Genomic DNA, 15,063 nt, shown 5'->3' on the forward strand with positions numbered 1-15,063 from the left:
ATGGTCTTCAATCGAGACCGTGATAAGTAGAATCGGGTGTGTTAGTGCTCGGCTGTAACAAAAGTCAGCACCCACCCCTGTTTTGAAGCATTCAGTCATGCAAGGAATTGTTCACATCTGTTTAATATATTTTGTAAGAAATGCAGCATTTAAGCTTTGATAAAGGGACCATTTAATTTACAGGATATACTCAGATGTATATACAGCAAAGAGATTAGTAACCTCTTCAAAGCAAAAACAACATAGTAAACGCACGCAGGCATGCACACACACACACACACACACACACAAACACACATGCTCACACACACTCACACACAGATGCGCTCACGCACAAACACAAAGGCAGGTGAGTGGAATTTGAATTCCTACGACTTTCCATGTTTCAGTGAAAAATAGGGTAGTAAGAGAGAGGAAACAGCAAAGCCCTGGGGCTGCAGTGACAGGACTGTGTTTATCTGCTGGGAAATCACAGCACTCTCAACCGCGCTCACGCTCACCACATACACCGAGGCCAACGCGCCGCAGACTCACCCAAACTTTCATACAACCAGGTGAACAGCTTTTCATACAGTCAGCCAGGCGAACAGCTTTTCATACAGTCAGCCAGGTGAACAGCTTTTCATACAGTCAGCCAGGTGAACAGCTTTTCATAAAGTCAGCCAGGTGAACAGCTTTTCATACAGTCAGCCAGGCGAACAGCTTTTCATACAGACAATCAGGTGAACAGCTTTTCATACAGTCAGCCAGGTGAACAGCTTTTCATACAGTCAGCCAGGTGAACAGCTTTTCATACAGTCAGCCAGGTGAACAGCTTTTCATACAGTCAGCCAGGTGAACAGCTTTTCATACAGTCAGCCAGGTAAACAGCTTTTCATACAGTCAGCCAGGTGAACAGCTATTCAGAGGCAGCCACATGAACCGCCTTTCATAGTCAAACAGGTGAACTGCTTTTCATACAGTCAGTCACAAAAGCAGACTTCCATAGTCAGCCAGGTGAACAGCCTTTCATACAATCAGCCACACAAGCAGCCTTTCATTCAGTCAAGTCAGGTGAACAGCCTTTGATACAGTCAGCCAGGAGAGTAGAAGGCAAAACTCACTAGCTGATATGGCAAATATATCTCCCGAAAAGGCACGTTTCCATCAGGAAACACTTGGATAAAAAACAAGATGGATAAGAAACTTAACATAATAAAAGGCTAGGGGAGCTGGTGCCTTTTCTGTTCTGGGCAGACCAAACTCAAATGTGGGCTTACATTGGGTAATAACATGCTGTAAGCACTAAGTTATCAACACATCATTTCACACAGACAATTAAATAAAAAAATGAATAAAATAACACACACCAAGTGTGTTAATTAGCTTAGGCAGGCTACCTGTGCAGACTCCTAACCTACTGACCAAACATTGGCATTAACAAACATTACACTCTTATCAGTTTCAAACGGACAACCAAAATTATCGTCCAGCAGCCCCACTTTTGTTAATTTGTTGCTTCCATAAAGTTGTATTCTATCTGTCCAAACTTGTTGGACTAATATTAAAATTAAGTTATCAAATGAGTATGTAATTACCTCAGAAATATGTTGTTTTTACAAGCATTGTGTCTTCTGACCTTTCCTTGAAGTGCATTTCAAAATGTTAATTAAAATTCTTTGTTGCACCTTATTCCTGCTTTAATATTTATTTGCATGTGCTGTGAGCCTGAGACTAAAAAGCAAATGTGAAGGTAAAGAAAGAGTAAAAAAGCGTTAAATACTCCGTGTCCAATTGGCCGTGGCCAATTTTTCAGCGTGACCAAATTTTGTGCAGGTGCCGGTAACTAAAAAAGTTACTGGCACCGATGACACCGACGCAAAAAGTTAGTCTAGAGCCCTGAATTGTGTTGACAGTCACGTAAATGGGCATCTGCTCTTTATCTGCAAAAAAAATAAAATAAAAATGAGTGAGACGGAAACGTGGCTGATTAACTTTCTTAAAGGCTGCTCAGAGCCTTATGTCTTGCATTATGTAAGCCCCTCTGTTCCTTCCCCGTGATTTCTGCAGCTCAGAGCTCAGTCACATCAAAGATGTGCAAAGAGAATAGCAGATCAAAACTGGGGACGGGAGGAAGATTTTCAACAGTAAGAGACATCTTTAGCACAAGGGCTTTCTGAAGGCGGGCCGTGTTGACACTGCGGCGATATAGCGCCTTGGAGAGATGTCGTGACCGCCCCTCTCATCTTGCGCAGGTGAGCCCGCGTGACTGCAGCACGCCTGTCACTCAAAATGCGTTGCCATAGATACTTGGCTACGCATAATGGCGCCGGCTGTGGGTGAAGCTGTATGTTCCCTATAGGACTATGGGAAGCTCCGCGTGCGAGGGCTGTGAATGAGACTAAATTAACCGTGGGACTAATTAATTAGCGTTTAGTACCCATGGAAGTGGTCCACACCAGTGACACAAAGAAAGAAATAAAAATATGTATGTGTGTGTGTGTGTGTGTGTATATTTGTATGAGCGTGTGTGGGTGTGTGCATGTGTCCAATAAGAGAATGTCATAGATGTATTGCTTATTCAGGATTGAGGGTCCAGAGAGGAAGCACCATTCAGACAGAGAGGTCAGGGAGACAGACAGTGACCAGTACAGTACAAGAGACCTTCCAGGTGTAAGGTGGGTGCACAGGGGTGCATACAGGTGTACAGGTGTACAGACGGGAGTACAGACGGGAGTACAGACGGGAGTACAGATGAACAGGTTAGCAGCTGTACAGACGGGAGTACAGGAGTACAGATGAACAGGTTAACAGGTGTAAAGCGGACGTACAGGTGCGCAGGCTGGCGTACAGGTGCACAGGTGCTCTTACCTCTGCTGGCTCGCTCCACGTGCTGAAGGTCCTCCGCAAACCTGAGCACCTCGGGGAAGCTCTCCTCACAGGCCTCGGCCAGGAAGTGCAGCAGCGTCTGCTTCTGGTCCGCAGATTTAGTGTCCTTCAGCTGAGGGGGCATTCAGAGAGCAGTCAGTATGACCGAACCGGGTACAGCCCCCATACGCCACCAACACCTTAAAGGGGCGGAGCTAACACGTCATCAGAGGCCGCATAAATAAAAATCTAATTTAAGCTACGGGTGTAAAAGTCACACTGAATAATGGTGCATGCCAAGATAATAAGAGACAATAATTAAGTAAATGCACACGCAGCCGAGCGTGCGCACGTATGCATATGCATACCAAATGCACACACATACATGCACCCGTGCTCACAGACTCTGGCACACACAGCCAATAAGGAAAATCTCTTCTTTCGCTGACAAATTAATGGTAAACTTAGACTGCATACACACAAACACACACACATGCAAACAAGCACACGCACACACACACTCACACTCAGACAAGGCAACATCCATCATTTAAACTGTTACTGCAGTAAAGGTTTTGTTTTGGAATAATGATATTTTCAGAGACGTTTAGTCTCTGCCAGAGTCGATATTTTATCACTTTTTCTGAAACACTGTAAAGGGTGGGGGGGGGGGTGGTTGGGGGGGCTGGGGCGCATCTACATGAAAAGCTGCCATTTCAAAGGCAGGGGGAAAAAAGCCTGAAAGAAAAATGACTCAATGAAAAATATTTGTTTGATCAAATGTCAAGCAGTCCTCTGTAATCTCCACCGCTGAAATATGTCTCCCTAAATAATCACCACAAAACAAGCCAAAAAAGTGAAGGCCTGTTCATGAGAGAAGAACCAGCCACGGTTATGTAACCTCTATTCAGGTGTGTCACGCCCGCCCCGAGCACCAGCTTCTTTTCACAAAACAAGCAAATGTCACACGGCATTCTCAGACGGCTGGAAAATCAAGAGCGCTAATATGAGGAGAGGAGAGAAAGAAAAACGGAACTGAAGGGGCGAAGTGGCCATATTTCAACCCGCCGCCTCTGGCCCTCTCCCGATGCCCACGGCAACGCGGCCTAACTGGCTAATCCATCACGTTCCTCCGCGTTCATAAACGCCGAGCCTCGTTCAATAAGTAATTCGCGGCCCGCAGAGTTAACTTCGCTCGGTAATTACGGCTCACTTTATGTGAGGCTATTTATCTGGCAAAGGTGTACTGACGACGCATGCTAAATTTCAGCATCCGGCCTCCCTGCGTCCCATGCTAATCATCTCTGTTGATCCGCGATTCTGACATTCATCTGAATTTATCGCGCAAAAACAATAAACAAATGCATTTCGCTCGTGGTTGTCACCTAAACTGCCTTGCGGGGGCCACGCTAATGACTAATCCCTGTGAAGAGTGGCTGAATAAATGCATTAAACGACTGAAGCCAGCCATAGCCCGAGGGAGCGCTATCGCTTTCCACATTTAAGAGGCGGTAATGGAACGGCGCTACTGTCAAATTCAGCTGTTCCTTATGAGGCTCTCGTGAAAATAAAAAAGTATTCATTAAACAGAACGGGCCCGCTCTGGCGAGACGCAGCGGAGGTCTGAAGGGCCCACGACGCTGGAACGACGCTGGAACGACGCTGGAACGACGCTGGAACGACGCTGACCGAACCTGGAGGAGGCCGGACTGGAGGTGTTTGAAGTGTTTCGGCGCTCGATTGCTTCGCTTCAGACGTCCATTGTGCGCGCACGTGGTTTCCAAGGCCTACGGTGCCCGTTGTTTGAAAGGAAAGCAGAAAAGCGCTCTCCTGCGTTGCGGGCCTGTGAGCTCCACGTCCCTGCGCTAGACGCTTAGACTACCCGCAAGCACCAGCCTAGATGACCCACGCTAACGTTCTCCGCCTTGTACTGTGGAAGATCCCCCGTTTCTCTGTGCACCCCACTAAGATCAATGCCAAAGTCACTCCTCTCAGTGTTCCGTCAGCATCAGACAGGGATGGAAGGCAAATTTATATTCAGAGGTTATTTGGGAAATGACATTTTCTTCCTCCATAGACGTAGCTAACGCCTCACACCTTGCGCCGTCGTTAGCTTCTTTAGCACTAGCACATGCGGCTTCTTTAGCTCCACACGGGCCCGTTAAAAGGGAAAGGGAAACTTGCGGCGCACGCTCTTGGGGCGTGATGGTACCTTCACGGACACGCTGCTTACCATCTGGCCACATTGGAGACGTTATGTGTTTTTGTGTTAAAATGGCTACTCGTCTGTTCTACACAGAAATGCCCCGATTTTCTGCCATGATAAAAATGTAGTTTAATAGTATCTGCCTTCTGCACGTCCCCCTGATGTCACCGTTCAACTTCCTGCTGGCTAAATACAGAAAACACGCGGGAAGCACACGCAGAAGAGTCTAATATGGAGGGATGATCATTTAAGAATGATTTATGTTACATTACATTTAGCAGACGTTCTTATCCAGAGTGACTTTTACAGATCGTACTCTCACAATACACTTATACAGCAGGATATATACTGCAGCAGTCCTGTAGTACCTCGTTCAGGGGTCCAGCAGCAGTGCCCTACCTGGGAACTGAACCTGCCCCCTCTGCGCTGCCACCCCAGATTGCTAACATGCATGCTACACTGCCACCACCCATGATACAATCAACACCTGTGTGGTGGAGCAGGAGTAGCAGAACAGTGGCAGTCTGTTCGCTGCTACCGGACTGATAAGCTTCACATGCTCTCTGACTCTGCTAACCAACGCCGGCCCTGTCAGGGTAGGAATCCACTCAAAGCCTCAATATCATCCCTATAGACCTGTACCAAAATCATCTGAACGGAGTAATTCCACTACGACCGCACAACAAGACAACCGCGAGCTCCACAAACAGGCCTTCACGCGGCAGAACAGGTCCGTTCCACGCATCACGAAGGCGAACTAGCTTACAGACTGGAAGAGAAAGAGAAAGTCTGAAAATAAGCACTTGCGTACTCCACTTCCTCGTTGTGAGACTGTGTCTAGACAGATGCAGCTAAGTGCGTGGAACAAAGTTCTCATCAAGGCGAAAGGAGAGAGAGAAGAGCAAGGTGAATGCATAGGATTCCTGAGAGCTGAACCGCAGAAGCGGAGCGTGCGCTTTCTTGATGAGGAGCCACTTGGCAGCCAGGTTTCCTTTTCTTCTCCAAATACCCGCGTTCCTGCGAGCGCGTCTCGCCAGAAGCCTTTCATTTGTCATCCCTGGAAAAATGGCTGTTTGGTTAAAGACAAACAAACAAAACCGCATTGTTTCGGCCTCCATCAAAAACACCGCTGCATGATTAGATATGCACGGGTCTAACCCAGCAATGGAGAATCAAACGGCTCCTTTCTTCAAAAGAAACAACACAAAGCAAAAAGTATAAAGCTCTGACAAGCACAACAAATTAAGACCTTGCCCGAGAAAAAAGGCTTTTCTTTCTAATAAATTACACAAAAACGAAATCTCAAGTTCTCATCACAAACACTGAATTACTGGGTTTTAACGGGAATCCAAATTAATTAAGCGTCTGGATCACAACCTGTAGCGCACACGCATACAAACACACACATGCAAACACACACAAACACACACACACAGGTAAACACACAGTGACACAAATACAAGTAAGCAATCACAAACAAATGTAGACGCAAACACTCACACAGCCACTGAAACAGTGTTCAAGCAAGTATATGTGTGTGTGTGTGTGTGTGTGTGTGTGTGTGTGTGCGTCTGTAGTCTGAAATCAAAGAACGCTGTCCATAATGACCATTAAAAAAGACTTGTGAGGAACTGAGTGCCTGCAGTGAACTTCACATCAGCGTAAGACGCTTAAGTCAGACTTCCATCATGAGGTCTTTGCAGCGAGCTGAAGGTGTGGAGCGAGCTCGGTGGTGTGGAGCTGCAGTGGCGGTGTGGAGCTGCAGTGGCGGTGTGGAGCGAGCGCGGCGGTGTGGAGCGAGGAGGTCACGCGTTGGGAGTCTCCGGCAGAGCTCGTCATGGTGAAGCGCACGCCACGGCTCTGACTGCTCCCCATAGATTAAAATACGTGCCTATCAATGTCCTGTCAGAATATCTCCGCCACCCACACCCCCTCCGCACGATCAATGATCCACGCCACGCAAACAGCCCCGCCCGCTGACGACGACACGTGACGGGTGACTTCACAACAGCATCGTGTCCAAACCGGAGAGAGTGTGTGTGTGTGTGTGTGTGTGTGTGTGTGTGTGAGAGAGAGAGTGTGTGTGTGTGTGTGTGTGCGCGTGTGTGCGAGTGCCCTCTCTGCAGTAATACCATTATTTCATAGGCGATGGAAAGACTAAAATTCTACTGTGATGTCAACAGCCTGGGTTGCATGGTTGCATTTGCACCATTTTCAGCAAGAAGAAAAAGAGAGAAAACGTACGACACGAATCCTACCAGCAACGGATTATCCGTTACAGAAGCCAAAGCTCACGTTGCACCTGAAAGGTACAGCCAGAGATATTCCACAGCTTCTCCTGTAAACCGTGAGAAAATGCAGATTCCTTTCAGCTGAAGAAAGACGAGCATGTTAACTGAACTGCAGGAGGACTGAGAGCAGGCTCCTCTTAAACGCGCGGTATAAAAGTGAAAACGTTAGGAATCGGTTCGTTCCTTTTTCAATGTGCACCTGACACGCGAGAGAGCCTGGAACAGAGCTGCGGGCTGGCTGGCGCGTCTGGAGGAACGGGAGCGCTTCTTATTAATGCGTCTGCAGGCCTGTATCTCGCATGCCCGTGTGCGATAAGAGCGCCGCGCGCAGCGCCGCTACTGTTTTGACTGATACTGTTGACATCTCATCATGAAAGGAGTCAATATTTATTTTTTAAACTGCTTTTCTGCCCCCTTTTGTGAAGGGAGAAGGAGAGACGTCGTCGGGCAGGCCGCCTCGAATTTGACAAGTTAATTTGATGCCACGGCTAAAATTACAGATGTGCTGGAGGAAGAGAGACAGGGAGAGAGAGAGAGAGCGAGATTGCATGTGTGCGTGTGTGTGTATGTGTGCTTGTGAGAGAGAGAGTGAGGGATGGAGGAAGGAAGGGAAGGCGAGAGAGGGAGAGAGATTGTGTGTGTGTGTGCGTGCTTGCATGTGAGAGAGGGGGGAGGGAGGGAGGGATAAATTGTGTGTGTGTGTGTGTGTGTGTGTGTGTGAGTAAGAGAGAGTGAGAGAGAGAATGAGAAAGGGGGTGGGAGAAGTAGAATGTTTTCATTCTCAATTATGACTACCATCCTGCAATTTCAATGCAAACTCTTTGTGGGAGCATTAGCAGTTTTGAAAGGGGAGACAGAACACAAATGCATTTGATTAAAAGAGATAATAAAAACATGATTAAACTCTGCATGACTGCTTTAAAAGGCTGATTGCCCGGTGAGAGTCTGCATGTGTCCTTAAAACAAAATGGAAGAAGGGTGGGGGGGTGGGAGATTAAAAAACAAAACAAAAAAAACCAACACTGTTTGCAGAGCTAAAGCGACACAGAAAAGAAATGAGCATCAGCTCTGCAAACTTTCAATTTTCCCCAAGTAAGTTTCCATCAAAGACATAAACAACTAAATAATAATAATCTAACCACCCCCCCTCATGGGAAGTCCTATTCTCACTACATTTATCATCACACCACAGAATGAAAAATGCTTATTTCAGACCAATCAAGCTTATAATAAATAAAAAGAATAAAGGAACACAAAGGAAAATGTTGGAATGTATTCATTCCAGTTCTGTGAAGATCCCGCTCACACATGTCCAGCAGTCAGTCCCTTCAGAAGCACCAAGTCACTCAACCATGCACACTCGCGGGTGGCCAACAACGGCGAGGGCTCGCGCTGGGGGCGGAGCCTCCTGACCCCACCCACAATACTGAAGAGCGAAACTCAGGGCTGCTGAAGGCCGTAAAAAACGGGCCGAGCCTTCGCACTCTACCAGGCTACTGCGGAACCAAAGCAGACTGGCGTACAGCGCATGGAGACAAAGGGACGTGAGGACAGAGAGGCACGTGTGACAGGTCACAGTTTCATAGATGGACCTTAATCATGCCCTAATGTGGAGGACGGCAGGAGCCACTGTATCCACACTCGGTGTTAGGGTCATGTGGGATACCGCGCTGCTCCGCACACTGCTCCGCACGCTGCTCCGCGCGCTGCTCCAGCTGCTGACCTGCTGCTGTGCTTCATAATTGCGGCGCTTCACTTTTTAGACGCTCCACTGAAAAGGAGAGCAGTTAAAACAGCGGAGGAGCAGTGGGAAGGCTGTGTGTGGGGGTTCGCTGGGACGGGGCACCACTGGATGTCTCCCCCCCTGAGGAGCGGGGTTCCAGAATGAGTACACCCCCCGCGTGGTCCCGTTCCGTTTTTAGCAGTCACTTCCTCAGAGTTCAGCAGAATGTTACAGCGTAGCACACGCAAACGCCAAGGTCTGCCTTTACACTGACGGAACTTGACCGAAAAATGGGTTAAGGTTAGGATAGGCTGATGTTTATGGGAGAAATCGACAGCCCATGAATTTAACACAGCCTTTCTAACATTAACTTATCATACGCCTGATATTTGAGAGAACATGTAGCGGATGTTCATTGTTAAAGATATTCTTTTTTTTTTTTAAAAAGTCTGTTTTCTGTATAGTAATTTACAGTTCAAAATGTACAGTTATAATTGTCCCTAGTGATAATTATATTACAATTACAATTAGAGCTCATATTTTGTGGCTCTCACGTGTGATATACACTTTTCTGCAGACGAGGTCATTCAAAAAAAAAATAATAATAAAATTGGACCATTCAAATTAGAAAGATGTACCATTAAGCAGAGAACACCGGAATCTCTCCAGTGTCCATGACAGGACCTTCGACACACAGTTGTCACTGCTAAAGTGGTCTATTAGCACAGTACTGTACAAAGAAAAAAAACTCAGCCATGAACAGATTCAGCTTTCGTAGCCTGAAGCAATGGCAAGTCTTCAGAGAAGCTGGGAGACAGCCACACATTCACACACTGTACCTGTAGAACATACCTCACACAGAACCTTCCACCACCGACTCACCTTCCCCGCTAGAAACAAACGGAACATCTGCTGTTTACAGGCATGGTAATTAGATTTTTTTGAAACGCATTCTGTTGTAATAGGTGCATACTAATTTTATTTATAGATTTTGTGGGGATGCAGTTAAATGAACTGACAGCATTCTAACAGGAAGCTGACTCTCCGCGAGATTAATGAAGAGCCGGCGTGTTGCTGTGGAAACAGTGCCGATGCTCCTCTGTAATTAAATCACAGCTTCCCCATCCCGCCTTTCAGCGCAGCGCTGGCTTTTATCGCACCGCCGTCCTCCCGCAAAATTAAACACTTAACATTGCGCTTTAATGCGCCTCAGCACAAAACCCAACGCCGAGCGCCACGCCCCCTCCCCCACCAGTTCCCCAGTCTGGAGGAGAAGAGGAGGGGGGGGGGGGGGGGGGGGGGGGTTTGTGACTTTGCGCACTCACACTCCTGTGTGTGGGTACGCGAGAGAACTGGAATTACAGTCTGAATGAGACTCTGCAACCGCACACGAACGCAAACACACACAAACACAAGGGTGCGCACTGATACACACACACAAGGACATGCACACACACACACGCACACACACACAATCTAGCTCTTTCTAGCTGCAGAAGCGGCGGGGCTGCAGATTGACAGTGCTCATATGTAATAATTCATACTTGAGCGGTGGGGGCTGGGGGTCCAGTCTGGCGCTAATGTGCCGCGTAGCGTAAGTATTTTTAGTGCACCGCCGTAAGGCCTTATCTTGGCTCAATGGCTCATTATTCACTGCCATCTTCCCCTCTCTCCCAATGGAGAACTCTTACATTAGGCGCTTAAATAAGTACAAGGAAAACGGTGTTGGAGGAACGGAGGGCACGGAGCCTTAGCAGGGCTTTATCACTGCACACAGCAGCCCTGCTATACATTACAGCACCGCCCGCTCCCCCGCTTCAACAATGCGCATGACAAAAATGTGCAAATTACACCGAGAGAGAAAGGATAATAATGATGTGTCAATGTCTTATGTATATTATTGCATGTTCTTTCTTTCCTGTTCCATTAAAATGCTCTTAGTTGTGTTCTTTCATGTGCTTTGGAGGAAGGAGAAGGTGAGAGTGGGAGAAAGAACGAGAGAGAACGGGGGAAAAACATTAGGAGGGGGAAAGCCTGTACAACTGTGCATTGCTGAATGTTTGTATTTTTCATTTCAGTGTTTTTCCAATCATATCCCCCCCATCATCTCCCCTCAAATACGCTGCACAAAATGTCTGTTCACAGACACAGTGCCATTCCAGATATTTTACACAAAATGCACGAAAACATGACATATATGAGAGAAAGGATAAGAAAGGCAGAGACCGAAAGAGACGGAGAACATTGACGACTGTGTGACTACACATCACACAGTAACAGCACCTACTCCCACATTTAGAGGATGGGTTCTGATACATTCCAGTGGTTTCCTTTCCCTCTGGTCCTTTCAGACTCATCTCCAATCATCCAGAGGCCTTTTCTTTTCCAGGCTCTGCAGCTCTGATGGACAAAGTCAGACTCTCGCCCATCTCTGCACTTGATAATGTGAAATCAAATCAAGCCCTTCCAAACAGAAGCGCTTTATCAGGGCCGAGCACTTTAGATGTGGGTGAGGATACGGCCTCTCGCCGCCAGTCAAGGTGAAAGAAAAGACCAGGGCATTATGGGAAGTCCGTCACCGATTCCCCCTTAAAGGAGAGCCCGGCGCTGAAACCCTGGCTCCAGGGCGCTACGCTAGCATCTCCTCCACGGAGGAGCACGCTAATCCATCCCAATTAGTAGATGTGCTCCTGAATCATTTTAGCAGTTAGCGCACGTCAGTATTCGGGAGCAGATGGCCCTGAAACGGAGCGCTGAGGAGCCCTGGCCGGCCCGCGCGATGTAGCGCCTTCCCCACACGAGGCCCAAAGCCGTCCGCGTCCCCGCTTTCAAGATGAAGGGGGAAGGAGGGCGATATTAAAGATAAACATGCGTTTTAGAGCTTCTCTCAAAGTCAGCGTTCAAAGGTTTCCGTAGTCTTTTTGGTCCTGGAGACTCCAGCGAGTGTAATGGGCTCATGCTGGTTTTTGAGATGCAAGAAGGAAAAAAAAAAAACTAAAAATTGGAACACCTACGTATCAAATACTTGTGTATTTTTTCAAAGTGTACCATGTTCGCACTGTGAGTTTGTAAGGCTGTAATGAAGCATATGAAATACCTTCACAAGCATCCTTTATAAAACAGTAGTAAACAGCTGCTAAGACTCCTGAGGTCACGTATTTCTGTGTAAAAGTATAAAAATGGACAAATAAGTCACACACACAATTCCACCTTACGCAAGCTGTACGGTTGCAAATTTCTATGAAGTGGGGTTTTATTAAAAAATAAATAAATAAATAATTAAAATAATGACAGAAAGCAGAAATAACCGCACAGGATTAATTGTTTTAATTGCATATTTGCACTGACGCGCTGACATGTTGTCTTTTCCTGAACGAAACAACCCCAAATTACAGAATAAAGGAATTAAGTGGGCAGGCGCTGAAGGCACCCAGTTCCTTTCTGTTTTTCTCCAGTAATGAAACAGAGTCCACTCACAGCCTGTACTGTTGCATAAGACCTCCGTTTAGAGCATAAGATCTGGAAAGTCTCCCTCTTGCTCTCTCTCTCTGTCTCTCTGTCTCTTTCTCTCTGTCTCTCTCTCTCTCTCTCTCAGAAACTGCATTGATTTGAATGTTCAAGGTAAGTCAAAGGGGAGTGGGTAATTAGCTATGGGACACGTCTTCATCAAAGACCATCAGACGAGCGCCAAAGCGCCTTAAGGGCTAGCCTTTGGGGGGCTGTTTGTGACATTTGCAAAGCAAGTAGCCATTTTTCAGTTTTTCATTGTGTTCATTTTAATGTCAACTTTTAATCTAGTCTTAGTTTTGAGGCTAAATCGCGCACACTCTTCATGAGCGAGAGTCGACACAAACACTACCTAAATGTCCTCTTTGCTTAAACTGACCGATGTTGCATTTTAGTCAAAGCAATAAAAAGCAGCGTGTCTTTTCTAAGCAACTGAAAAGCAAATGGGGGGAGTGGAGGATAAGACGAGAGGGGAAAGGCAAGAAGAACAGGAGGAGAAGAGAGAAGAGAGGAGGAGGAAAGTGCACTATCACTGCTCTTTGCTTGTGCGTTCCACTCTGGAAGGGCTGTAATCACTGCTACAATCGCCTTTTACCTGGTTCCAGGCAAACCAAGACACATCAGGAAAGATTAAGCTGATTAAAAACACTCGTTTTTCCCTTCACTGAAACTGAAGGTGGAGGAAATGAACCATGCACTTAACCCATTTAGCGTAGCTGTGCCTAATCATGCCGCTTTTTTAGAACTTGTACTTTTGAAAACACATTTTAAGATAAACCAAAGGCACAAATAGAACCATTGCGTGTCCCGTTTTGAAATGTCACTTACTGGCTATCAAATTCATTCAATGTATGTATGAAAGTCTGATGATTGCATTTTTAAATTGAATAGGAACACAATCTGTTACGCCTCCACATTGAGTGGTGGTCCCACTCTCGCCATTCCATGAGCCTGAACTCACCATGTCATTAATAAAACATAAATGTGATTTACCACATGCAAACACGTTATGAACGACATGTTTAAACTCTTACCTGTTCAAAATGGCCAGAGATATACATTATATTCCAGTATTTCTATGAGGAACGTTTATGATTGTGGGGAAGGGGTACACTAACTTCGAAGGAGGACGATTAACATAAACATTAAACATGATCATAACATCAAAGGCAGTCACAGATTTAACAGTGAAATGCTTAAGCTTTAAAAAGCTGATTTTTTTGCAGAGTGTTCAGTGTAGAATGGGCGAAGGGATAGGGAAACAGCGCCTCTAGTGGAATAGTGAGTTGGGCATGTATTTTCTCACTGGTTACGACGTCTGGAGTTCGGATGCCCTCTCACACTTAACCGGGCTCAGACTGTGGCAACCGGACAGATGACAGCATAGACTATACGAGCTCCTGACCAGGTCAGATGACCTTACAGTGGGCCGAGCACAGTGGGCAGAATGTCATACATGGAGCCGCCTCCTGATTGGTCAACAGAATCGGCTCGCATGACCTCCCACAGCAGACGAATTCAAGCCGACCAGTCGGATCGCTTCGTAATGGTGTCTCACACCTTGCGAGTTGCGACGTGACGGCTGAATGTTTTCCTTACGATTTCGCCCCGATCAGAAATAAATCAATAAATTTAAAATAATCAGGAGCCTGCAACTGGTACAATGTACGCCCGCCCTTAGACGAGCAGAGAGGAGCGGGGGAGAGGAGAGGAGCGCAGCGGGAGGGAGGACGCGGGGCCCACCTTGCAGAGGGAGCTGAGGTCGAAGCCGTAGGACTGGGCGTTGCGGGAGCCGGCGTTCATGTAGTTGCCGATGAGCAGCACCAGCTCCAGCAGCGTGCGGAAGCCCCGGCTGCGCCGCACCTCCTCGCAGGCCGCGCTCACCGCCAGCACGTCCGGCCGCACGTTGTTCACCTGCTCCTCGAACTGCAGCCGGAACAGGATGGAGCTCAGCCGCGGACGCAGCCTCTTCACGCTGCTCATCTGAAAGGAGGGAGAGCCGGTCAGAGCACCGCCACCTAGAGGAGGGAGGGTGAATTTGGAGGGGGGGGGCACTGCTTTGAACCAATAATCGCGTCTCACTGCGCAGAGCCACAGTTTTTCATTCAGACTCGTCAAGGGCTGACAGGTCATTGTAATGGGTGTCATCACCAATAAAGCAAACTGAGTTTCTTTCCTGACTGCTCACAAAGCCCTTTGTCCTGAGAAACAAGTTCATTTTACATTCATATCTTAAAAAAAAGAAATAATTGAATTTCATGTAATAAAAAATAAAAAAAAGCAGCCGGCAAAGTTAAAGACAAACAGGAGTTTAATCACAAAGGCCCTCGCCTTCACGTACAAGACAAAACACAGAAGCAGAGTCAACTGGGAGATTGAGTCTCCCAGAAGTGTTTAGTAGTTTAGAACAGTGTCTGATCAAAAGCGCCATCACCCCGCTATCATTTCGGGTCAAAGCAGGAGAGATGAAAACATCGGCGCCGCGTTCG

The 15,063-nt window shown here is 47.0% G+C and overlaps 1 protein-coding gene across 3 annotated transcripts in view; it reads right to left on the bottom strand.

Annotated features, from left to right (window-relative positions):
• LOC118214550 (protein diaphanous homolog 3-like) overlaps positions 1 to 15,063 on the bottom strand; it is a 334,802-nt gene that overhangs the window by 96,448 nt on the left and 223,291 nt on the right. For all 3 annotated transcript variants that reach the window (XM_035394600.1, XM_035394601.1, XM_035394599.1), the window contains 2 exons: positions 14,318 to 14,557; positions 2,851 to 2,980 (listed from right to left, as the gene is read on the bottom strand). In XM_035394600.1, coding sequence (XP_035250491.1) covers positions 2,851 to 2,980; positions 14,318 to 14,557 — 370 coding nt within the window. The remainder of the gene's footprint in view (positions 1 to 2,850; positions 2,981 to 14,317; positions 14,558 to 15,063) is intronic.

This window comes from Anguilla anguilla, chromosome 15, assembly GCF_013347855.1.
Source record: "Anguilla anguilla isolate fAngAng1 chromosome 15, fAngAng1.pri, whole genome shotgun sequence".
In the NCBI taxonomy this organism is placed as follows: Eukaryota; Metazoa; Chordata; class Actinopteri; order Anguilliformes; family Anguillidae; genus Anguilla; species Anguilla anguilla.